The following is a 27,352-nucleotide window of genomic DNA, read 5'->3' as shown; positions in this document are numbered from 1 at the left end:
TTGATAGGTTCCAAATCCCCTTGCTTTCCAATGTGGCTTACTTTCGGTCAATGAATTCTCAGGGCCAAGATTTCGCATTTTATCATTACATGGCCACTGCCAGAATAGGAACAACTGCAAACTTACTTATATACTGGAAGTGGGCTACAGACACCCAGATGTAAACCAGTGTAGCCACCCTGAAACATGAAAAGTGGGTGTAATCAGACAGTGTGACTATTTCACACCTGACATTTAGTATATGTTGGCGCATTTGATTTAAAGTGTTATCTAGTGCGGTCCGTTGTTTATTGGACTTTTGGTGTTGTTTCTGGATCAACGGTATAGCCTAGATTTCATCTCCAAAGTCCTGGGGCGTGTCGTTTAGCCCTGCGCAATTAGGTTGCCGTTAAAGTCTCTCATTATTACCCACATTGCTTATGGATTGTCTAGTTTTAGTTCTGTTAATGTTGGGAGGAGTGATGCAAATGTTAACTCCCTTCTGCCCTTATCTGGGTTAAGGTAAATACTACCTATAATGAGTGATGGGATAGTACTCAGATTTGGTTTATTAACTTGGGTTACCAAAAAGATAATACATTATCCCTTCCCCTTTGCAGCTACTGTTGTCATTACAACCAGCTAATTTTTCACACAGATTAAAAACTCCACCGTAAGCATGGATCCCTGCCTGCGAGTCAATTGCCGGGGATTTATAAGTTGTGGAGTCATGTCAGAGGGATGAGTGAAGGGCCCATGTTTCTTGTAATAAAATGATGTCAGCATGCCTCAGTTGACCTATTGCCGCCTTCTTTATTTCAGATTCAATTAGGCCTCTTATATTCCGTGAGCTTATTCTTAGAGAGGTCAGCATGGTATGATTCTGTGTGCTAAGGCCAGGTACTTAATGCTCTTGGTAACCATGCCCAATCCATGATTGTTTGCTGTATGACGCGGGATCGCCTTTTCCTCGAGTGGCTTATCTTTATTATTAGCGCACTTTGTAAAATTTCAGAAAGTCTGCTAGCATTTGTGGTATCCTTTAGTACTTATTCCTGTGTTTTCTTTGGTGTGTTTTGTCCTTCCAATCAGGAGCTTAATAATAATTGCCAACTTTGGTAAGAACATCACCAGATATTTGATCACAGCTTGACTTGTCACTTTTTATTTCCCATTGTTCAGGCAAGTTCGGGGTGTAATTTAGGTCTTTCTTTTTATCCCTGCTGGGGTGTCCGCTCGCTGGTGCTAGGCCCGCATGTAGCAGCTGGTCACTGGGCTCCCGAGCGGCTAGTTGCGGTCTGGAAAAGTGGATGCTGTTTGGGTGCCCTCTGTATGTTTACCTATTCTTTTTTATTATTAGTAATACCTTTGATGCATTCCCTTCGTAACATTGGTTCATTTTATGGGGGCAATATGAGTTCAGTCACAGTATCTTTGTTTAGAGCCCTATTAGCAGTAATGTTTGTGCCTAAGCTGATGAAAGTGTATGGGCTTTGGTAGGCTGAGTTGCCCGTCTTTGGGGATTCCATGGGTTTGACTTAAGAGCCCCATTAACTTTTAGATTAGGCATAAGGGTTATTTCAGATGTTCTGATCTCTTGCGTTTCTTTCTTTCTTTTGTTTTTAAACTAATTTTTATTGCTTTATAACAATAATAAACTGTGCAGTAGGGGTCCAACGACCAAGATAAAATACAAAATGATACAACCTTTGTACATTTACATCATGTCAATCATAAACCATATGTTGTTAGAGATGACAGTTTGTACAATACAGTAATTGGAATTCAGCCCGTTTCTAACACAGTTAAGAGACTGTCCTACCCTTTTACCCCACACCCCCTAAGAGACTGTCCTACTCTTTTACCCCACACCCCCTCAATACCTGCCTCGTACCAATTTCAGGAGCGGAGTACAATTTGTATCTCTTGGGTTTCTTGCTCTGCTGGCAGGTAATAAAATGTAGCCTTTTGCTTTTGTTACATTTTTTTTTCTTCAACAGCAGTGCCCCTGTTCTGAGAACCATTGTATCCCCGTGAGTGGCTGCCCCCCCTACGTCACGGGCGGAGAAGGGCAGAGAGCGGCCGCGGGGTCCTTGTGCCAACATTGTTCAGAGCCTCGAGCCGCCAGCAGCCCGAGGCGGTGTACGAGGCTGGAACACTTCAAAATTCATTTTAATTAATGCCAATTTAATCACCATCTATCTGATGGAGATTTGATTACAGAAGGAAAGGGAGTGGGGTCTGAGAAGAAGTCCGAGTGAGGCCGATCAGATGGACATAGCAAGGAAAGGCTAAAGAATTGAGGACACTTACTGGGGATACGCTGAGAGCTGTCAGAAATGTATTGTGTTTAACATGTACATTTTTAATAAATATGTACCAGCTTTAATGCGGGGCAATACCGGCCTGCAGGTGGGGTGTACGGAGACGGGCTGTGTATAGAGGTCCGCACAAGGACCCCGCGGGCGCTTTCTGCCCGAGACGCGAGCCATGTTCGAATAGAGCATGCGCAATGGTGATGTCACGGAATGATGGTGGGCGTGGTACCACGTCATCAGCCGTAATATGCGCATGCATGCGCATGCGCAAAACAGGGGGGGGCACTGCCTCACGGGGGGCAGCGGATTATGGAACACCCCTGCTGCATCTGGAGTGCTGTCGCCCCCCCTTCTGTGGCTCGTTTCGAGGGAGGGCCAGCTATAAATTCCTTGGGTCTGAAATTTGGTCCAAGTTTCCAATCAATTCTTGTGATTAAAGTGGCTATTGTCTGTAAAATGGTGACTTGTACCTCTAGTTTGGCAGCATGGAATATTGTTACTTCAGCCATTGTGCCTAATGTGTTGTTATTTTCCCCAGAATCAAGGCTTGGGTCTGGTTAGCATCCCTTGCTTGTGGGCTTATTGCCTCTCTTTTCTGTGATAGTGGCTTGTGCTGTTCGTGCAAAGAGGCGACGCATATTTGAAATTGCCTCCACTAAATTTCTTTAATGTTCTAGGATTAATATAGTTAGTATGGACTAGTGGGGGGAGCTTCACTTGCTCCATCTGTATTTCCCTTCCTGCATCACTTGACAAAATTGAGAACCAAAATGTACTATCCGTTTTAGTGGTGACAAACACTATTTATTGGACTTTATGACTAGAAACATGGATTTTCAAATAAACACGTTTTATTGACTCTTAAAATAGGATTGTGACTGGAAACCGAATTACTACTTGAAGGGGCGTGTTATAGAAGTCCCTTCTGAATACCAAACTCCCATCACAAACCATTAAAAAGTTACAGACTCCCACGTTGGAGTGGGGATCCCATTCGCAAAATGGAAGGGAAGCCTTTAGGATCACTGGCAATTTGTGATTGTTGAATACAATTTCAGGGAAAATAGGCTGTGGTCCTGAGGACAACTGACAACTCTTTAAACGCAGTCCAGTTATCCTTAAGGAAAACAGGATGCATTTAAAAAAAAAAAAAAAAAGCTTCCTTTATTTAAGCACAATCATAGACACCATTCCTGTGATTGTGGCCAATCAGCGTGGGTTGCAGTTTACGACCTGCCTCATGAGGGAGGTCTGTTTGCGACCCACTACAATTCAAAATGTTGCAATCCAACCTATTAGTACATAGGTCACTTCACAAAATTCCACACTGGTCGCAAACTATGACCAGTTTGTGTGAGCAGTGCACCAGGCCCCTAGAGATAAGTCCTATATATATATTGTACAAACTACTGCTGAACTTTAGAAAGTCCAAGCCATCAAACAATACAGAGATGGTACCAAGCAGTCAGTCTGGATTGGGCAGATGAGTAATTTTTTTGTTTGACTCTCAATATTGCATTTTTGTGGTCATCTCCTACATTAACAGCTCGCATGACATTACAGTAGGCAAATAATCATCATCTGTTTCGGATTACAAAAGGTTTATCCAGTATTGGGGTATCTTTCATAGATTCACATGCCTGAATCATTCCCCGTCGTCGAGGCGGGAGTCCCACGGTATAAATATGTACAAAAGCAGTGCCTAGAAAATTTCTTGTAGTAGGCTGGAAAAGCCCAAAGGCCTAACTAGGCCTCAAAACTTAGCAGCCTATCTACATCATTATGTAAAAAGACCTGAAATAGTAGCCTCAGCCAATCAGCTGTCCTCACCCTCTAGAACCTTCCCAGCTCAGGCAGTTCTCCTCAGATTTTTACTGCACTTCGTGTGTAAGGGAGTCTCCCTGAGTGCCTACTCAGTTTTTTTACTTTTTTCCTCAAAATGTCTGAAAAGAAGGCTCTTTTCAAAGCTTGTGGAACCTGCTATAAGAAGAGGGTCCATGTGGATGACCAGCACTCTGACTGCATTTATTGTCTACACCCTTCACATGTTGTGAAGGACTGTAGGATTTGCCGTACCTTCCCTCAGAAAACAATCAGGGATAGGGAGGCAAGGGTTCTTTTGTGGTTGAAATCTTCTTCCACTGATGATGAGGACAAGGCCTCTACCTCCAGCAAGAGAGCCAGATCCAAAGAAAGTTCTTCTCCTGAGAGAAAGAAAAAACTTAAAACCTCTCAGAGAGCTTCAGAACCCTCAAAGAGTGCATCGGCTTCTTCACGAATGACAACTGTGAGTACACTGTTTCTCTGGTGTCTGTTCCTACTACTACCTTGACTTCTGCTTCCTCAACTGCTACTTCGGTTACCACTTCGGCTATTACCTCACCTCTGATGTCTGTTCAACTTTTGCCATCGCCTGTCAAGCCATCGCTGACTAAAAGCAAGTTGCCGACTGTCCCGTCGTCGACGTCTCCGTCGACGACGGCCCCGTCGACTAAATCTTCCGGTCCGTCGACGACAATTCTGTCGACGAAGCCGACATCATCGTCGACGAAGACACTTTCGACTATATCGTCGACGAAGGACTCGTCGACCAGGACACCATCGACGGCCTCGTCGGCGAAGGGCTCGTCGTCGAAGGACTCGTCGACGAAGACACCATTGACGGCCCCATCGACGAAGACATCATCGACGGTCCCGTCGACGAGGGACTCGTCGACGAAGACACCATTGACGACCCCGTCGACGGCAAAATCTTTGTCACTGACGGCGGTTCCATTAGCGAACAAGCTATCGACAGTACCGTCGACGGAAATCCCAAAAACAATGGTTTCAGCAGTGGCATCTGCTCATCTGTTGCACAGCTCACCTCCGACAAAGATTCAATATACTCATTTTCAAATGAAAACGTATCAGAGACAAGATTATTCTCACATTTCTCCACTCTTACCATCACACATTTTGGAGACATATGTGGAGGAAGATTCAGATGAAGGTGAAGAGGATGACGGTCCTTTTGGGATTGCCCGTTACCCTTCTCAATTGAATATTAAATATCAGGAGGAGGATGAAGATGATGTCCATGGTCATTATACGCATGACGTTTATTCGACGTCATATCAATCACCCCATGCCAGACCTTATCGGTCAGAGGACACTAGTCATTTGCCATCTACCTTAATTCAGGATTTTCAGGCTATGTTGGCGGATTATCGCCAGAGATTTCCACCAACTCCGGTTGCACCCGCTGGGTCGCCTATTCCAGTTGACGTGCCAAGACCTCCGTCGCCGCGAGCTTCATTGTCGCCGAGACAGGATACTGGTCCAGCACCTCAAGATGACGCAGATACTTCTTCAAATGATGACGAAGAAAGCAGGGAAGAAGGCGAGTTGCCGGATAATACACCTATAGATCCTTGGGAGGATTATGTCATTCCTATGCTTTCACCGCCTGCGCCCCGTCCTTCAGATTCTCCACCTGAGGATATTGGCGGTTTTCACAATATTATGCTGCGAGCTGCTAATAGATTTGAATTGACCGTCACAGTTGAGCAGTCTGACTGCTTTTTGCATGACTTTAAAGAGGGATATCGCAGAGTTACCAGGGCTATCCCCATTATTGACTATATTTGGAAGGAGGGTCTCACCATCATGAAACGCCCGCTTCCATTCCTGCAGTTCTTCCAAGAATAGAGAAAAAGTATCGAGCACCATTGGATACTCCATCTTGTTTAATAGGTCACCCTCAACCAGACTCTGTCATATCCCAGGCTGCGCAGCAGAAATCCAAGAATCCTTCTGCTCCCATTTCAACACCACCTGACAAGGAGGGAAGGAGACTGGATGCCATTGGGAAGAAGTTCTCGGCAAATGCAGCAGCCTCCATTAAAGCATTGGCTATCCTGGCCCGTTATGATAGGCAGATGTGGTCTGACCTGACGGAATATCTTGACTTGATCCCTGAGGATCATCAGCAGGAGGTGACCAGGATTGTACAGGAGGGTGAAAGGGCAGCTTCAGAAATCATTGATTGCGCCCTGGATATTTCAACACCAATTTCAGACAATTGGCTGGAGCAGCTGTACTTCGGCGTCAAGGTTGGCTCAGGGCTACCACCTTCAGGCCCGAGGTCCAAACAAAAATCTTGGACATGGCGTACGATGGAGATTCACTTTTTGGGAAGCACATCGATGACGCTTTGCTGGCCATAAAAACAGATATAGACACAGCTAAATCACTTGGTACCCTGCAATACAAGAGGGGATCCTTTAGAGGAGCAAGAGGCCGTGGTTACTCCTCCAGGGGAAACTATTCCAACCAACAGAATCGTCAATACCAATCTCACTACAAGCAACCTTACTATCAATCCTCTTACAGACAGCCTGCCTCTGGTTCTTTCTCTCGGCAAGGAGGGAAACGACGCTCAAACAATCAAGGGCGTGATTCCAACAAGCGCCAATGAGCTTTGCCGGATGTCAGCCACTCACCTTTCCCTCCCCGTGGGCGCCAAAATCTCCGCCTTTTACCACCAATGGCGGACTATAACTTCGGATCAGTGGTTCCTGGATCTTGTCAGGAATGGACACACTCTGGAGTTTTTACAGAAGCCTCCAACAACACCGCCCAGGGGTCCCCCTCCCCCTCGTCTTCACTTACTCTTAAAAGAAGCCTTAAAGATGAAACACAAGAATGCGATAGAACGAGTTCCTCCTTCTCAGAAAGGGAAAGGATTTTATTCTCGATTCTTCCTCGTAGAGAAAAATTCAGAAGAGTGGCGTCCAATACTGGATTTGCGCAAACTCAACAAGTATCTAAAGAAACAGAGTTTTTTCGCATGGTAACGTTGAAGGACATTCTGAATTGTCTCAACGAAGGGGACTTTATGGCTTCTCTGGATCTGCAAGACGCCTACTTCCACATCCCTATTCACCCAAAACACCGCAAATACCTAAGGTTTCAAGTGGCTGGCGTCCATTTTCAGTTCAAAGTGCTCCCATTCGGCCTAAAATCGTCCCCCAGAATCTTTACCAAATGTCTGGCTCCGGTGGCAGCAATGTTTAGGTCCCAGGGAATACAAGTTTTCCCATACCTCGACGACTGGCTGTTAAAATGTCCATCCAGAGACTCAACAATGGAAGTGGTCAGGAGTACGGTCTCTCTCTTCTCAATTCAAAAACATCTCAGCTTCAACCTCGTCAAGAGTTGACTTTTCTGGGAGCAGTCTTGAACACATGCCAGTGCAAGGCGTACTTGACACAAGAGCGGCAAAACAAGCTGTTAAAACTAGCAAAACAAATATTTGCAAGAAGGTCACTTTCAGTTTGGATATTCGCTTCCCTTCTAGGGATGTGCTCATCTGCAATCAGCCTCATTCCTATGGCGAGACTCAGAATGAGACCGTTACAAGAAGAGTTACTTCGCCATTGGAGGCAAGTCGACGGATCATTCGACGACCGCATCAAAGTGACTGCCAAAATGAAACATGCTCTTCTTTGGTGGTCGAAGGCGCACAATTTGTCACCAGGCCTCACCTTTCTCCTAGACATTCCAGAGTTCACCCTGACTACGGACGCATCCATGGAAGGTTGGGGAGGTCACCTTCAGGACCTTCAGATCCAGGGACGATGGTCTCGTCAGTACAGGCAGAAGCACATCAACAGCCTAGAGCTGAGGGCAATTTTTCTGTCCCTACAAGCCTTCCTTCCAAGGATTGCGAATTCATCCGTGCTGGTGCGTACGGACAATACCACCAGCATGTACTACATAAACAAACAGGGAGGAACGAAATCTCTCACCCTGTCGCTGGAGGCTCAGGAGATGTGGGAATGGGCCCTGCGCCACGGCATATCCCTCAGAGCAGAGCATGTACAAGGCGTTCGGAACTCTCTAGCAGACAACCTCAGCAGAACGTTCACGGGCTGTCACGAATGGGAGCTCGAACAACATCAAGTAGAGATGATCTTTCAAATTTGGTGGACACCAACGCTGGATTTGTTGGCCACACAGCAGAACAGCAAATGCCTGTTTTATGCCAGCAGGTTCCCACAACAGGGGTCAAGAGGAAATGCCCTTCTGATGAGATGGCCCGGAGTACTTGCGTACGCCTATCCTCCGATTCCGCTCATTCCGAAGGTACTGCAAAAGATGAAGAGGGAACACTGCACTCTCATCCTCATTGCTCCCCGTTGGCCAAGGCAATTTTGGTTTCAGGAGCTCCTTCTGCTCTCTCAACAACCTCCGTTTCGTCTCAAACCGACAGTGTCAATGTTGACAAGAGAGGGAGGCCAAATCCATCATCCGGATCCTCAATCGCTGCACTTGCACGCCTGGCTCCTGACTTCCTAGAGTTCAAGGATCTTAACATCTCCTCGGACTGCAGGGCGATCTTGTCACAGGCACGTGCGCAAAGTACCATCAAGACATATCGTTTTAAGTGGAAGCGATTCTGCTCATGGTGTGGAGAAAATAATGTTCATCCACTTCAAGCTCCTCCTGAAGCCATCCTTCCATACCTGCTGTCTTTGGCTAAGGCTGGTCTAGCCTTTTCATCCATTAAAGTGCATCTGGCGGCGATATCCAGATTCAGGAAGAGTTCCAATAAACCATCCTTATGTTCATCCTCTTTGATCAAACAATTCCTTAAGGGACTATTCCGAGCTTTTCCACCAGTTCTTCCTCCTCCTCCTGAGTGGGATCTTAATATTGTTCTTTCTTAACTTCTAAAAAGGCCTTTTGAACCGATACATAAGGTGGAACTAAAGTTTCTAACTTGGAAAGTGGCTATCTTGCTGGCTCTCACTTCAGCTCGCGGAGTTAGTGAAATACAGGCCTTCACTGTTACACAGCCTTTCTTTTTTTTTTTTTAAATTTGTTTTTATTGTTGCAAAGACAGTGTAAATATGCATTGGTATTCCTTTCGACTGCGTGGCATCAACATTCAGCCGTCCGCAGCTACTTAAGCAACTTTTCATATTAGCATTTTTCTTTTTTACAACTTAACAACCAAACAGGGTCTTGACAGTTTCTTGTTTGCATAGAATTACGTACTACTTTGCGAGAGTATAGGTTACCCTGGACATTTCACCGGTTACATCTCCAAACTGAAATCAATTTCATTTCTCTTCGCGAGGCTCAAGCTACCCGCCTTATCCGACGTCCCTACCCCAACCCCCATTCCTCCCTCTCACACTAACCCCTCATCCTCCCCTTCGCTATCAGAATCGTCATCCTCGGGTAGTGGCTCACAGATCTCACCCCTATAGACATTCCATGGTGACCATATTTTATTCCATTTTCGTGGGTTAAGTCTCTGTTGGTAAACTGCTCTTTCAGTAATCATTAACATGTCCATGTTTCTACTCCATTGAGTCAGGGTCGGGGTATTGCTCGCCCCCCAGTTCAGTGCTATGTCACGTTTTGCCAACATCATCCCAATAATTACCCATCTCTTTCCGTGCTGTGTCAGGTCTGTCGGGTCCCAAACATTCAGTAGGCTGACTCTGGGATCAGGTGTAAGTGAGGTGTGCAAGGTCTGGCCCATTGTGCGTGTAACCCTCCTCCAGTAATCTTGAATATTTGGACAGGCCCACAATGTATGGAACAGCGTACCCTCCCCCCCACAATTTCTCAGACAGTATGGGTGATCAGCCCTCTGGATTCTATGTAGTGTCGTGCGGGTGTAATAGACCCTATGTAGAATTTTAAATTGTACCAGTCTAAAACGTGTAGATATACCCGCCTCCTTGGGTGACGCTAATGCTGCGTTCCAGTCTGCCTCGTCCATATCCCCAACCTCATCCTCCCAGCGTTCCTTCAGTTTTACTAGTGGGTCCGGTAGGTTATTCAATAGTTTACGGTAGGTAAGTGAGGTAGCACTTGCTTCCATGTAATCTGTCAGCAGCCGGTCCTCTAACGGAGCCGATTCTGGGACCGCAGTGCCCGGCTCCAGCACAGATAGGAGTGCATGTCTGATTTGTATATATCTATATGTTTCAGTAACCTCCATCTCGTATTGCTCCCTCAGGGCCGCAAACGAGATTACCCCATCCCCTGTCCACATGTCCCCCACAGTAGAGATCCCAATGTCGTCCCACTGGTTAAATCCCTTACTACTTCGTAGGGTACCCAGGCTCTTGGTGTCCCATAGCGGTGTGAGCTTGGTGATCACTCCCTCCCATGCCAGACGCCTTTGTGCTTTGTGCCATATAGCCACTGTGTGTTTGGTCGGGCCTCTCAATTTTGTTAACAGACTTTTGTTATATAGCGGGGCCAGTAGGGTGTTCATGCCTAGTTGCCTCCTGTCAGCTATGTACGCGGGGTCATCTTGTGCTACGTGTATCCATTGGTTAATCACCTTAAGGTGTGCTGCCCAGTAGTACAATTCAAGGTGTGGGAGCGCTATCCCCCCGCTATACCAATCCCTCACCATTTTCACCTGTGCGACCCTGGCCGGTTTCTCTCCCCATAGTAGGCCTGACACTTGCGCCGATACCTGCTTGAAAAACGACGGTGGAAGCACTGCTGGCGTGTTTTCTAGGACATACAAGAAGCGCGGCAGTGTCATCATCTTGAACAGCGCCGCCTTGCCTAGCAAAGTCAATGGTAGGGTCTTCCAGTGTCGCACGTCCGCCTTGAACCTATCCAGTAGTGGCTTAAGGTTCCGGTCTAGAAAGGTCGCATGTTCACGGGTGATTTGGATCCCCAAGTACTTGAAGGAGAGGGATTCTATCAGCAACGGGCAGTCTGCAGTCAGGGGCGGTGGAGTGCCGTTAAGCATGTAGAGTACTGATTTCGACCAGTTAATTTTATACCCTGATGCCGTGCCATGTCTCTCGCATAAAGCCAACAGGACCGGTACTCCATGCTCGAGGTCCGTGATGTAGACTAGCATGTCGTCGGCGTATAGGGAGACTCTGTCTTCCCAGTCACCTCCCCATTGAATGCCCTTCAGCAGCCGTGTGGTTCTGATGACTGTCGCCAAGGGTTCCAATACTAAGGCGAATAACAACGGTGAGAGTGGGCACCCCTGCCTCGTGCCTCTCGCTAGCGGAAACTCCCTCGAGATGTGGCCATTGGCCACCACTCGTGCCACGGGTTTAGTGTACAGTAGCCTGACCCACGATATGAATTTTGTGCCGATACCCATGTGTGCCAGGACCGCAAAGAGATAGCTCCACTCTACCATGTCGAACGCCATCCTGGCATCCAAGGAGAGCACTGCCGCTGGTTCTTCCAGTAGCGGAGCGCGTGCCATCACTCCGTGAAGCCGTCGAAGGTTCAGCGCCGTACTCCGGTGCGGCATAAACCCCGACTGGTCTGGGTGTATCAGGTGCGCCAGGTGTGGTAGCAATCTAGTGGCCAACAGTTTCGCCAGAATTTTACTCTCTGCATTAAGGAGGGAAATCGGACGGTATGACCCGCAGTCTTCCGGGGGTTTACCGGGCTTTGGTATAGCTATTACTGTGGCCGTACGCTGATCGGGCGGTAGTTGCCCTTTCCCCAAACACTCTTTGTACATTTGGAGTAGGGGCGTAGACAGCGTCTCCGCCATGGTCTTGTACCACTCAATCGGCACCCCGTTGGGGCCGAGCGCCTTCCCCGGGTGTAAAGCCGCAATAGCTGCCTGTATCTCCTCGGTTGTCAGGTCCGAGTCAAGCTCGTCCCGTTTGTCCTGTGGCAGAGTATTGGTAGGTACATCTGCTAGTGACCTCTCCGCCATTTCCTGGGTGACCTCGAAGTCAGGGGAGTATACGGATTGAAAATAATCCGCCAGCACTTCTACTATTCGTGCCGGGCTGGTCTGTACCACTCCGTCTGGGTCTCTCAACCGCAGAATGGCCCTCTGCCCTCCCCTTTTTTTTTCTAGCCAGGCCAGCAGTTTTCCCGCCTTGTCGCCCACGTCGTATATCCTGTGTGTTGTCGCTGCCATATTGTCTATCGCCCTGCGGCGCTCATGGTCTGTATGACGCTGTTGACACAGCCGGAGCACGTGTTGTGTATGCTCGGTTGGGTCTCTCTCATGATCTTGTGTGGCCCTGTCCAGTTGTTCCTCCAAGTCTACCAGTGCCTGACGCTTTGTGCGCTTATGGTGTGATATAGCGGAGACGGCCTGCCCGCGCAGAACTGTCTTGTAGGCTTCCCACAAAGTTGTACGGGAGCGCACTGATCCCGTATTCTCGGCAAAGTATGACCTGGTGCCCTTTTTTAATGCTTTGGCCACTGACGGTTCACGAAGGTAGCCTGGGTAGATAGGGTAAATGCGTCTGCGCGTATTTTCATGACTGGAAAGGGATAGTGTCAGTGGGGAGTGATCCGAGACCCCTCGTGGACGGATTTGGACTTCGGCTACAGTGAGGAGGCCCCCCCCCCCAGTGTGAGGAGGTAGTCAATTCTTGATAGGCTGTCATGAACCGCGGAATAATATGTGTACTGACGGTCGTCTGGGTGGGACTGCCTCCATACATCTACCAACCCCTGTGCTTCCATGAAGTCGTGCAATCGGGAGGGTCCCGGTGTTTGTGAGCGTACCGGGAAGCGGTCCATCGTGGTATGTGCCACGGCATTGAAGTCGCCCCCCATAACGAGGTCCCCTTCCGGAAGTTCCAGTAAGAAGTTCCCCAACTCTGGAAGAGCAGTGGCATGCAGTGCCGGTAGGATATATACTGACACCACGTTAAGCGGTCTCCCCTCCCACTGCCCATGTATCGCTGCAAAGCGTCCCTGTGTGTCGACTTTAGTGGATAGGGTTATGAATTTTGATGTCCGGTGCATTAAGATCCCTGTGCCACGGGAACCCTTCGTAAATTCAGAGTGTACGACCATGCTGTATCCCTTCCTATCCAGGGCCCGTGTAGCTGTGCCTGTTAGATGTGTTTCCTGCAGTAGTATCAGAGCGGGGTTCAGTCTCTTTATGCCTTGTAACACCAGCCCTCTCTTTATTTTGTCTCCCAGGCCCCTCACATTCCAGGACATAATATTCAACGGGATTGCCTGCCCCACAATATCACCTCCTCCCACCATGTTTGGACAAGTAGTGAGCATTTATGCCGTGCCATGGTACCTCTACTCTACGCGCTTGCGCCCAGCGTTGTTTGTCCTGACCCTGAAACCAAACTAAAACCCCAACATCTACCCTTCCCCCAACCCCCCCCCTCCCTGCCCTCTTGCTCAACGGACTATGAACTGCCCGCCCCCCAAACTCAGCAGAGTGCCTGATCCCAACCCAAAACATAGTACTTGCTCGCTGGGGTGAAGGACTCTCCGAAGTCGGTGGCCTCCTCCTTGGTCGCGGAGGCCCTCAGCCCAGTGTCCAAGGCGGCATTCTCAGCCCGCAGTGTTCATCATTCAAATAATCAGTATCCGGGGATTACTGCTCTCCGTCGTCGCCCCCCTCCTGAATACTACTCCGAGGCGATTGCGGCTCTTCTTCTTCTCCGGTTGATTGCAGGCCCCGCTGGGATCCGCCAGTGCGATGTTTGGTTTGCCTGCTGGAGCGCCGAGGCTGGCCCGTCGTCCGCCAGCCCTCCAGCCATTCCCGTGCCGCCTCCGGGGTTTCGAAAAACCAGGTCTTGTTGTCATCCACAATCCGAAGTTTGGCTGGGAAGAGCATAGAATAAGGGATCTCCCTGGCCCGTAGTTCTTTTTTAACCTCGAAAAAAGTTCTCCTCCTTCTCGCGACTTCCGCTATATAATCTGGAAAGAAGGCTAGCATGGCGTTTTGAATCTTAATGGGGGGTGAGGTTCTTGCCGCCTGCAGAATGACATCTCGATCCCTGAAGTTAAAGAGCCGTGCTATAATTGGCCTGGGGTTAGCTCCCGTTTGTCGGCGTCCACCAGGGACCCTGTGTGCTCTCTCCACAGTGAAAAAGTTTGAGAGTCCCTTAGGTTGTAGGTGCTGCTTGATTAAGTTCTCCACAAACAAATCCATTGCTCTTGTATCTTCCGATTCTGGCACACCTATTATGCGGATGTTGTTCCGCCTCGAGCGTCCTTCCTGGTCATCGAGCTTATCTCTCAATTCCTTATTTTCCTTCGAGATACGTTCCATATTAATCTGCAGTTCCGATACATCCTCCACCAAGGCTTTCGTCACAATTTCCATCGTGTTCACTTTCTCCGTCATCTTGTGGAAATCTGCCCGAATCAGTGTGATTTCGGCTGAGATGGACCCCACCGTCGCCTGCACCTGGGTGAGGGCCCTCATGACATCATCTAGAGTAGCCTTCTTGCCTCCCGTCGCCTCCACTGTCTTGCCCGTCTGTGATCTGGCGTCCGGTGGGGGGGTGACTGGTTTCTCGTATGCGAAGCGGTCAAGGCGGGACTGCGCCGTGTTGTTTTTCGGCCCCTTGCCGGCCATCCTGGTCGTGGAGCCGATTGCTTCTATCCCTGTTTGCTGATACTCGGTCCTATACACTCCCCTGGGGCCACCAGCCTCCCGGATGTATCCGGGTCACAGTCCACCCTCTGTTGTGCCTCTTGGCGCCCCGGCTTGGTACCTCCAGGCTCTCCTCCGGCCTTATTGTGTGTCGGTGCGTGATCTCCCTGGTTAGCTATACGTGAGGCCGATGGATGGTGAGTGGTAACGAGTCTCTGACTGCTGCGCCCCACCAATGTCCGTTGCGTTAGTTCTCTGCCTCACATCCCCACCTCCACTGCAGGGTGTTCGACTCCCCTCGGTAGCTCTGCCTGTGTCCAGGGATAAGGAGTCACGTGGGCTGCTCGGTATGCCCCAAAGGCCCTTGTGCACACCTGCGCCCGCTTCGTCCTCAATGCGCCTTCACTCGGCGGGGGGGGGGGGGGGGGGGAGGGGAGGGGGGGTTTGCGCGCTGTGCCTCGCTGTGTCAGGCGGCGCTTCGCAGCTGGATGTCGGTACCTGCTCCAGTCCGGCTTCTACGGGGTCTCAGCCAGTTCCACAAGATGGCGGATCCTGATTCGAAATCTGCCCCTCCGAGCACCCTCGCCCGTCTCCTCTGGTCGTTTGGGCCGCTCCCCGCCACTCAGCGCGGGGGCGCCCGGTGTCCCGCTCGGGGCTCTTGATGCCTGTGCAGTGCAGCGGGACGTCGGAGGGTCCTCTCTTCTTCGTCGTCGCGAGCGGGCGCTTCCGGCGGCTCTCCGCCCAGGTTGGCTCACTTCCCGTCGGCTCACCAGCCCATGCAAGTCCCCGGCTTTGGATCCCTTCAGGGGCCCACTCGGGGTCTACGAGAACTCGTCTCCCCTGCGTCGGATTTTCCTCCCGTTTTGCCGTACCTCTGCCGCCCGGTCCTGGGCATCAGTACCTTCCCGCGTGGGACAGAAATGTAGCGGATCACTGGTCGGATTTCATCGGAGGCCGCTTCAGCCGCGGAGCTCTCCCACTAAGCCACCGCCATCATCGGCTGCTGGCCACGCCCCCCCTACACAGCCTTTCTTGCAATTCTCTAAAGACTTTGTTACGCTTAGAACCAACCCAAGGTTCATTCCTAAAGTACCAACTCAATTCCACATCAATCAACCGGTCAAACTCAAAACCTTTTAACCCGGATCCTAAAACTCCAGCGGAGAAGGTGTTACATTCTCTGAATGTGAAACGGTGCCTGAAGTTTTATCTTCAAAAAACAAAGGACATCCGCAAATCTAATCAACTTTTTGTTCCTTATGGCAAAGCCACCTTGGGTCAAGCTGTCACGAAAGCAACTATAGCTAGGTGGTTGTCTTCTACGATTACTTTCTGTCATGACAAGGCCAACAAACCTTTATCAAGAAAGGTCAAAGCACATTCCACTAGAACAATGTCAGCGTCAACGGCCCTTTTCGCTGGAGTGACGCTGGAGAACATTTGCCGAGCTGCTACTTGGAAAAGTGTACACACTTTTACCAAACATTACGGTCTGCAGTCGGCGGTTCATGATGATACAGCAGTTGGGGATGCGGTACTGCAGCATCTTCTTCACTGAGGTTAGATTTCCTATAGTCTTTTATTCTTCTTTGACTGTTTAAGCATTTTATCACGCTGTCCTATCTATGATGTATTTATGAAGGTTTTGATGCATATGTTATGTTAACAAGTTTGTGCTCTAATACCTTCCTGGTTGTGTGGGGGTATATATGATTTATTTGTCTCCCACCTTCCTCTAACGACAGACATGATGTTACTGCTTGCTACTCTGATTCAGGCATGTGAATCTATGAAAGATACCCCAATACTGGATAAGAAAACGAGTTACTTACCTGTAACTACGGTTATCCAGTATTGGTATCTTTCATAGATTCACATGCACCCACCCTCCTCCCTGGCACGGCAGTTCTGTTTTATGGATGCTCATTCTCACTTGTGCTGGGAAAATCTGAGGAGAACTGCCTGAGCTGGGAAGGTTCTAGAGGGTGAGGACAGCTGATTGGCTGAGGCTACTATTTCAGATCTTTTTACATAATGATGTAGATAGGCTGCTAAGTTTTGAGGCCTAGTTAGGCCTTTGGGCTTTTCCAGCCTACTACAAGAAATTTTCTAGGCACTGCTTTTGTATATTTTTATACCGTGGGACTCCCGCCTCGACGACGGGGAATGATTCAGGCATGTGAATCTATGAAAGATACCAATACTTGAGAACCGTAGTTACAGGTAAGTAACTAGTTTTCATACATCTCCAAAATGGAATTAAACAAATGATCATTTCAGTATATAATGAGCCAGGATTACTGAAGGCAATTGCCCACTGAATTGTCCGGATCATCAAGGCATTTTACATGTATATTGTGCAGGCATCAAAAACATCAGCTTGGCAAGGTGAACATTGCACAATTCTTGATTATGTGAAAAGAAAAACTTCAACCAGCTTAACCATCTTGAGTTTACAGACATAATGATATTTACAACTTTGTCATTCCCTCCACCCACAATCAGCAATGCCTATGCTCATATTTGATCATAGACGTCTGAGCGGCGCCACACACCCATACATCCGCTATCCTTAACACATTGGTACTAGTTCCTAACGCCTTTGCAATAGTTGGGTAATCTTCCCAACCCCCAATTTCCTGCCTTTGCCGCAATCATGTGTGCCCTACTCTGGTGTCTGTGTCGATAGTTGGAAATCCACTAGTATTGCATCCCAATTTTGAGCCACTGAGTATTTGGGCACTTCTACGGTATCCTCCCGATGTAGTGCTGCACTCTCCACCTGCGCCCACACAAGGAATGATTGCATCTTATGCACGTGTCAAAGTTGCCAGTAAAGAATTATGTAGCAAAAATTGCTCCAGGGGTAAGTCTGTGCCTCCCACCAGGACCTCAAAGGACAGCAAGATACCATTGCCGTACATGTCGCCCAGTGTATACAGCCCAGACGCATGTGGACATCCTGGAGGTACAACAGCAAATCATCTACATACAGAGATACTATGACCAGGCCATTGCCCAGCCATATGCACCAGTCTGTGCCCCTCTTGCGAAGATCCGTAGCTAGCGTTAAATCGCTGGAGAAAATAGTAGAGGTGAGTGAAGGCATCCCTGCAAAGTGCCACGGCCAATTGGTATCTATTCAGATATTAGTGGAACAGTCCTTACCCTAGCGCGCGGCTGTGCGTATAGCAATTTTATCAAGTATATGAAACGTGCTCCGAGACCGTATTGATGTAGTGTCACGAACAGAAATGGCCATTCCAGTGAATTGAAGGCCTTCGAAAGATCAGCACTAGGCATCCGGCTCAAGCCCAGGAATGTGGTGCATAAGCCTGACTTCAGATAAAACGCAGGAGATCTAAGGAGGAGTTACGTGTGAGCACGAATCCGTTTTGATCCGGGTGTACCAGGGTCAGCACTAAAGGGGCTAAGCAGGGCCACCAGAACTCTTTTCAGGACTTTGTAATCCATGTTGAGCAGTGCAAACGGTCTGAAAGACCCCAGTTCTATCGGATCCCTATCAGGTTTAGGGAGGGAAACGAGTAGGGTCTTTTGTTGGGTATTTGAAAGGGTGGAAGCCGAAAGTCCTTCCTCATACAAGAGCTTCAACTGCGGTGCGAGCAATGTAGCATAACATTTATCAAATTCAGCTGGCAGTTGGTATTTGGCAGCTAAGTAATGGCGGGCTGCCTGTAGTGAGCTGTAGCAATTTACATAAGTCTTGGGAAGCCGTTACAAAACTTATTTAGAGCCTTAGGGATATGACATATTTTGACCAGCATACTACGTTGGGGTTTGGTGATCTGAAAACATAAGGATGGTTGATTTAAAGGTTTGGCCTGGGTCGCTACAAGGAGGCAAACTGGAATGAAATAGAAGACTGTGGTAGAGCCATCTTTACGGGGCTTGGCAATGGCCGGTTTCCTGGGCCATAGCTGAACTAGATGTTCTGTTACAACATAAGGGCATGAAGACACAGATAAATAAATTCAGAATTGGTACTGCTCAGCTTTTTTAAATGCCTGAGATGACAAACCATCATACACCACATGGTCTGATTGTAATAATGAGGTAGCAGCATTAAGTCTTTGGCTTAAATCTTTAATAGAGCACTAAGGACAACGAGACCCATTGCTGGTATGAGTATTGCCCTGAGTATACACTAATCGTTTTGTAAACATGGCATGTACAAGTAAGGTCAAACAAACAAATGCAGATGTATATGTGGCTATTGCTGATTTTCGTTTATTACAGTATATATTATTCTGACCATATTGCCTTACTTTTAAAAAGTTTTATTGCGGTCAACAAATAAGTACATTTAAAAATATTTGTTAGCTTCACAAAATGTAGTATCTTTTGTCAAGCAAGTTACTACCAGCTTGTGTTGCCAGTATTTTTTTTTACTTTTTTCATTTTTAACACAGAAATCGTAACCTAACCTACCTCATAATCTTTACAACTATCTCCATCAGTTGAGTTGGTTCTTTGAGGCGCAAACGTGAAATCAAACCAATAAGATGCCTTGGTCTTACGTTGACAAATCAAGGAAACCAATTCACACAGTGTTATTCGTTTTTTTATGCATTCTCTTGTATGTTTCGCAAACAGATTGGTTCAAACAACCTTTAAAATGTATGACTACATTGTATTAGCAGTTATGTACTTACGAGCTCAGCAAACAAGTCAGGTGGTGCGGATCTGATTTTATCAAACGTGCAGTCAAAATCTACAAGAAAAGTATCAAGAACATTAAAAAAAACATTGAATATTTATGATGTGGGCATCAAAAAATGCTTAACTAAACAGAAATGTGTAATGCTACTTGTTAAGAATAACCCACATCGCTTTGAAAGGAGAACATCATGGAATGCTTCGTTGGTTAGTAAAATTGAACCATGGCCCTACACCACGGCTCTAGGACGCAATCTACCAATCTATGAGTTTATTATTATTATTAATGTTGTAGAGCATGTGATTACCCAAGGGTGTTCTAGAGGTAAGTTAAGGTTTCAGCTTTGCCTATTAGTGCTTAAAATCTAAATAGAAAATGAAGAATTATTCAAGATCTATTTATAATGGTGAGCAAAAAAGTGAGTCTTTAGAACCACGACATTGGTTTCCCAATGTAGTTTAATCAGTAGTTTGTTCCACACCTTTGCTGCGACTACAAAAAAGGCGTGTCTCCACAAGTCTAGACCTCCGGTACTTGGGTTCAATTAACGGAAGCAGAATGAAGCAGCCTAAAAGGGGTATACTTTTTTTACTTTCCAGAAATATAGGTACCCATTTATGCTTATAAAGATCATCAAGACACCTCATCTCATGGCCAAGCAGAAAGATGAAATGGCCAGTATAGTGTACAAATCCTCATGACAGAATGAGGGTAGTTGTATTTCATAGGGACGCGAGGTGTCAGGCCCACTAAACATTATCCCTCAGTTTCTTCTAAAAACTTAGGCGATTACGTTCTGTTCTGTGGATGCGTTCAATGGCGTTCCACAGTACGCAGAGTTTACGAAGCCTGATTTGTAGTCTGAAAGTCTCTGGATTTCTAGTAGGTATGTGATGATGATGATTCAAGTTCACCAATTGAAAGACATTCTAACAGCAATGCAAACAGACAACAGGCACACAGAAAGGCATGCACACAGAGTAAAATAAAGAAGCACGCTTGCAAACTGACCAAAAGATCTATTGCTACCAATACATGTGTAAACATAGACAATACAAGGACCAGCACGTACACTGACAAGAAATGCACATTCTGTCAAATAATATTGGTGACATGGACAAACAGAAATGTGGATAGATTAATGGACATCTAGAAGCAGGAATATTTGGTGGTTGAGTAATGCCAGCTTCAGGTCCACATAATCTTTCATCCCTCTTTTCAGGAAATCAAATGCGATTTGGAGAAAGAAGCAGAGAGTGAGCGCCCATACATTCTTCACTATTGACTGGTCAAATTTCTTCAGCTACAAAAGAGATTCATTTTGTGCACCACTCAACACTTACCTTCTTTGTAACGATCACACTTCGATAACAAAATATTTGAAAAGCAGATGTGGTCAAGCTCAGACAAAGCAAACACAAGGCGATGATGGACGGAGCGCTGTAACTTTTCAGACACTCACCCCCAGTCACAGATCTGGGCTGAATCCATCATCATACTTTAGTTCACTTTGCCACCACAGTTCAGACACACCTATGTGCAAATCAGTTTTGACCCTGTGCCTCATGGGAACAGTCCAGCCCGAACTGCCAAGCCATGTCTTCCCTGGACTGGAAACAAGCATCCTGGGACTGGTTTTGGTCTAACGACCCTCATCAGCAAGGCTAGCTTGAATCCAGTGGCAAAGTGAGCAAGGGACCCACTCTGGGCATACCCTGCCAACTTAGGGCGACCAAAACAAACATAAGGAGCATTCATTCATTCTTCACCATTTCCTGGTCAAATTTCTTCAGCTACACAATAGATTCATTTACTGCACCACTCAACACTTACCTTCTTTGTAACGATCACACTTAGATAACAAAATGTTTGAAAAGGAGGTGTGGTCACGCTCAGACAAAGCAGCATCAGCATTTATAATGAGGAGCCTTGGTCCCTAGTGATTCCCCATGCATTTCGGGACTTGCATTCTTCCTTATCATAGTCGCTGGTATTTTTATTAAATTTTTAAAAAGGTACAATTCGTGTTGCGTCCCGAAATTGAAAAACAAGTAACGGAAACCTATATAGATGGTGCCAACAAGTGCAGGTATCAACCATCATGCATGTATTTTTGCGTATGCCCCGCTCTCTTGATATCTCTTCTTTCTATGTCACCAGTTTTTTAACTCTTTAGGCATCTGGAAATGTAGACAAGCAATTACTGAATTCCTCAATGGGAATAACACTGTTCTGAACGCCCATATATTTAAATTGCTGAACTTCGCAGAGAAAAAGTTGATTGAATAGAAAGTATATGGAATTGTAACCGGCAAAACATTATTCATGCTGAAATATGAAAGAACTATAATAGTACCTTGCATATAATGAATTGCTATTTTAGTTGGATTGATCATATTAGTTTTATAGTTATAGCATTTCAGTAATGTTCTATAATTGATATACAAACAATGGTTTTAATTACCCATGTAGAATAAAAACCTTTGAAGCATATAGGCAGAGCACATACGTATGCTTTTAATTCTTAGTAATCATCAAAGTAGCTGAACTTTCAGCAGTTACTCTTTCTTGCAGTGTTGACACACTTATGGCAAATACCTTCTTTCAGAAGCAAGTGTGCTATACCTCTGCAGCAGGCTAAAGCACAATGAAGATCAACATGTCTGAAAACAGTATGCCTTTGACTATCAGAGCGAGAATATCGAGGTATACAAATATAGAGGACAACATTTAAATTCCAAAATATTGAAAGGTAATTAAGTATAGATCTTCTATACCCAACTCTACAAATATGTATCGGACGGTGTATATATCTTCAAGGTACATACATAATGGAGTTAGGAATAAAAATCTTTGCTTCCTCTATATGTACTTACCTTTCGATATTTTGGTCTTTGATATTTTCTGTTTTTTTTGTATCATGATATTCATGGCCTTGATAATCAGTAGTACAATCCCTGAAAATGAGATGTAGTTGCGCTCAGAGAATAAGCTTTATCATTTACAGCACTCCGGTTCTGGACATCGATGACTCTGGTACTTGCAGTCTTTTGTCATAGGATCAACTTTTTGTGATTTTTAAAACCAGGATCACCTTTCATGTAGCAATCACCTTAATTTCGTTTTGCAGTTTTTAAACACGTATATTGCCGTTAACTCCACGTGGACTGCTGTACAAATAATGTATGTGTCACAGATACCTCAAGTCTCACAAATCACACATGAGAAGAAAGCCACTTAGTCACAGAATCAGCACCCATACTGAGACAGCCAATGATCATGTTCAATCAGCTTCTTAACTGGTGCATGACACGTTTGAAAGAGTTCCCAAGCCCTCTCAGTGAGTGTTGGAACGCTTTTTGCCAGTTTCAAGGATCATGGTGGAATGCCTGGAACTGCAGTAACTAAGCTCTGCATGTAATCATGATTGGCCAATCAGGCCAAGTAATTGAAAGGGCAGACCAGGGACTAAGCTCATCTCAAAGCCAGACATGAGCCAGCGTAATTCAGAGGATTGGGAAGGCTCCCGGCGGGGACTGGGAAGTCATTGATCATTCCTGCTCACCACATGCAAAACACCATAGTCCATGCTGTGTCTCACTCTGTTAGTGCACAGAATATACAAAAACAACCATTTGCAATGCAATAGGTCTCACATTCACGAAACTCTTGTAAATGCGATACCTATTGCATTGTAAATGCTCGTTTCTAAAAGCGCTTATGCGGCTCTTATACATTAATGTCAGCCGCTCCCTTTTCCTTAGACGAGCCATATCTAAAGAAAGTGGCGCGGCTGCTATTAAAGTGAAAGAGCGTTATGGGGCGCTTTAACAGAAAGAAGCCTTTGTTTGTGAACTTGACAAACAAGTGCTTTTTTTTGTAAAAGCGTCCCATGCCGGGTTTTCACTTTAATTGTGGCTGTGCCCCTTTACTTAGTCGTGACTCGTCTAAGGAAAGGAGCGCCACTGCCATTAAAGTGAAAGTGCTGCATTGGGCAGTTAAATAAAAAGAAATTATTAAATGTTTTAAAACATGCACCCGCGTTCGGTGCTGCAAATAAACTAAACTACAACAAGGATAGTGCCAATACTGATTGCTATTCAAAAACGAATTACCCAAAATGCATAGTCCATACAGCTCATTAGTAGCTTTTTTTTAATTTAAATATTTAATATTTTCATCTCATGAAAGATTCATCATAGTTTTCACTTTATAAAAAAGACAACACCAAAAATTAGGGTAAATTGAAGACAAGGGGACCCATAGAAAATCACACAATCACTCACATTTCTGTTTCACAACATACCACTCGCATCCAATCTTTAAAGTTCACTCACACAGCAAAGGTAGTTAAAAATAAACCAATGGAAGAGCGCATGGACTGCCAAAACCACTGAATTAACAGAATTCCATCATATGTATAACAGATGTAAATCAATGCAACTTAACAATTCTAAGCAAAAAATACTCTTCTAAATTAAGTGTGGCTCTGTCACAACTCATTAGAAAGCAAACTATTTTGGCAGAACCGATGGTCTACCCGTTTCAAATCCCTACAATCTTGGGATTCTCTTCAGGACCTCAATAGATCTGCAACGACAAAGAAAAAATGGAAAAATATTTCTAATTCTATCCTTTTTAGGTCGAGGCAATATACGGTCTGCCGAAGGCAGAACCGGAAGTACCGAGATTTAATGTTTCTTAGTGTGGACTATTTGTCCCGCCTCTGTTTTTGCCTCTCTCCCATTGGCTGGCTTCCTAAACGGACGCCAGACATTGGAGGAGAGAGCTGTCCCTCCGAATAGGCTCCGTCCTTTTCGGATTTGGAGGTGTGTTCGGTGTTCTTCTTTCCACTTTTAGGCCACGCCCATTCAGAGAACACCCAACACGCCCCCAATCCGAAAAAATCCGGAAGCTTGATGCCGCCATTTTGCTGCTGGTAACGTTGAGGTAGGCTGCTCTCGCTCGCTTTCCTCGTTTCCGCCGTCTTTCTTCCCGTCCCCTCCCACTGTCCGTGTCCCGCCGTCTTTTTTCCCGCCCCCCTCGATGTCCGTGTCCCGCCCGCACAGGATCTCAGCATCGCAGCTGGTATCTACCTTCCCGCCCGCTGTCCGTGTCCCGCCCGGTTCCGACAGTGCTCTTGGCCCCGAGGGCTGCGGCGCGCAGGAGGAGTTCACTGAGGAGAATGAGGAACCGCCTCGGCGAGCGCTCTTCTCACTCCGGTGGACTCCGCCTCCTCTTTGCCAGCTCTGTCCCGGCTGGAGCTTCCTGCACGCCCCTTGCCTCTGTCCCAGCCCAAGTGTGCGGCTTCCCTGTCGGGGTCTGTGCGTGGGCTGCAGGCAGTGAGAGGGGAGCATGGAGTGGCCGCTCGGCCTGCCTGGTACGACTCGTACATCTTCAAGTACGCTCCCGAGTACGTGTCTCACGCGGGATGCATGAGACTCGGTAGGCTCGTCCCCCGATCGGCGTACGAGGCGCACAGAGGTGTTCAGGCCTCACGGACAGCGCGTCCCCGCCTTAGGTCTTGCCTGCAAGCTAGGGAGGGCGTGTTTGGAGCCTCTTGTTTAGCAACAGAGTCCGCATGTAGGACAGATGGAATGAAGATCAATTCTGGAAACGAGTAAAAACGTTATTTCTTTTATAGACTTATTTTCCATAAATAGAATTGCTTAGGAAATCATTTAAAAATATTACGCTTCTGAAGACCAGCGTATGCCACAACAAACGCCTACACATCTAAGAAACTCTGAGTTTCATTAATTCTCATTGACAATGTTGACTATTGGAGACAAATCCAGGATCAGAGGTCTACCATTGAGCCACCTTTAATAGCAGCAGACTTTAGAAAAAGGTCCTCCTCCTCCAACGTTCTAATGTCTTGTTACAGGGTTCTGGAGACCAGTTAGTAAGGCCTGGATCGGGCTGATAATAGAATAGGACACAGCAAACTCAAACATAAAAATAAACCTGAAAACACTTTTAATCAGATTTCTACTAAGCAAACTTTAAATGAAATCGCAGCATTGAATGTGCCTCCTTACAGCTGTGTTGAAAGACTGGTGGTCTACATGTTGGCAGCTCCGAGGCCGTGTTAATGCTCCCCTGTGTCGCTTTGTTTCCCGGTATTTTCTGTGCAGCGATATCACAGAGCTTTGTTCTCTGGTACGTTTGTCACACACAAGCATATATTTTTGAGCATCTGTTTTTTTTGTTCATATTGTTTCGTTACCACTGTACAGTGATGCGATGCCGCATGTAAACACAGTCCGCTGCCGCCCACAGTGTAGACACACGTGCAGTCTTAACCGCCATTCACCCCGCAAAAACGGAAGCGCGCCCACTGCTTTGTTGATACCTTAGGTCAGTGTTTACAATCCTGCGCCTTGTTTCCTCTGTGTTAGCTTGTTTTGCTATGCCCGTCCGATCGCAATGAAGGACAGTTATTTCTCTAATAAAATGGTTCAGTAGCTGTCACAAGCATCATGAATGCTACGTGTACAATGGATCCGATGCACGTGCACCCTACCTTCCAGAGTGTGCGCATCGGCACGTCCTGCAACCTTTGGCCATTTCAAAAAGGAGATTTCGCATCAAGCGGTAGAAACTGATGCATCCATTGGAATTATGGACGTGGCCAAGAAATAGGCAAAGAGAAGTTATCTACATTGTATTGCAGGATCCGGTGACTGGTCACTTGGAAAAACACCACATGCAACTATCTGCCATGAGCAGTGCGCAGGCACGAAGACGCAGTATCACACTTCTTGTGCAAATACACATTCACGCGTGCACTAAGAGGGCTATTCTGGTGGACGTACTTACATTCTGTAATGTTGATTACCACTGCGGAGAAGCCTACACTTGCTCGCCCTGGTTGCTGCATTTGTTGCGGAGGGGGCTCTTACGCCACTGGTTCCTCCACCTCTTTACAAGGAAGGAGATATGATGAATGACTTCCTAATAAGAGCGCAGCATTGCAGTTGGAGCGTTAGAACCGCCTCACCCCCTGTTCCTCGTTCTGCTCGTTTTTCATCCCCCCACCCCCCTGTCCCTCGTCCCGCTCGCTTGTCTGCTCCCCCACCCCCTGTTCCTCGTTGTGCTTGTTTTTCATCCCCCCCACCCCCCTGTTCCTCGTCCCGCTCGCTTTTCTGCCCCCCCCCCCCCCTGTTCCTCGTTGTGGGGACAAACCACCTGGTGCACAGGAGGGAATTACGAGACATTTGCTAGAGGAGGAATTGAGTACATATTTAAACCGTTTTACCTTTGAAACTCCTATGAATATTGACGTTAAGTGGATATAGTTGGTGTAGTCTAGATCATTTTTGCATTACTGAACAAAATTAATATATGTCATTTTCACCTTCTTTTCCGCATAGTTCTTACTCCACTGCCCCAAATTTGACCTTTTACCTCACACCACCATGACAAAGCGTGCACGTAGTTTTCCCGGCATTTGTTGGAGAGCTGTCGTTTAGGACATAACTTCGGCATGTTTCAAGACCTTCCCTTCCACTCCCCCGTTGATTGCTGGGTGCTGCTTGTACAGATTTGTAGGGAGTGAAGATGTAGTACTAGCACTACAATTTCCGAGAAAATGCTTCAAGAAGGAGAATTGGGTCGTTTGAAAAGAAGGCTCTGCTTTTTCTTTAGTTTGGGGCTTAATGTGCTTCGATGCCTCGAGAGGTGTAAAAAGCACTTTATAGATCCAACAGCATTATAGTTTATCACAATTACGCCTCGTGGGGAGGAACAGGTCTCATGTTTTGAACTTTATGGGTGTTTGGGTAGACTAGTTAACTATTGTCGCTTGGAGCCGTCCCTAGAGGGGTTACTGCCAAGCCCCCTCATAGAGGTGGGCGAGCAACTGAAGGCTTGAGCAGAAGCCCGGCTGTGGCTCGGACCTCGTCCTCGTGGACCCTCGAGTCTAAAACGATGCCGAGCCTTCGTCTGCCTTCCGCGCCCCTTTCGTGCCCCTTTCGTGCCCCTTTCGTGCACTATGACCTCTTT

General features: G+C 46.8%; 1 protein-coding gene across 1 annotated transcript in view; it reads right to left on the bottom strand.

The window, feature by feature from the left end:
* The window catches only part of COMMD6 (COMM domain containing 6), a 173,842-nt gene that overhangs the window by 94,363 nt on the left and 52,127 nt on the right, over window positions 1–27,352 (bottom strand). The window contains exon 2 of the mRNA XM_086934886.1: window positions 19,341–19,399. Within this exon, the coding sequence (XP_086791012.1) occupies window positions 19,341–19,399 (59 nt within the window). The remainder of the gene's footprint in view (window positions 1–19,340; window positions 19,400–27,352) is intronic.

The sequence above is a fragment of the Lissotriton vulgaris genome, chromosome 8 (assembly GCF_964263255.1).
Source record: "Lissotriton vulgaris chromosome 8, aLisVul1.2, whole genome shotgun sequence".
Lineage (NCBI taxonomy): Eukaryota > Metazoa > Chordata > Amphibia > Caudata > Salamandridae > Lissotriton > Lissotriton vulgaris.
Note: the sequence above shows the minus strand (reverse complement) of the source record. Positions and strands in the feature narration are given on the sequence as shown.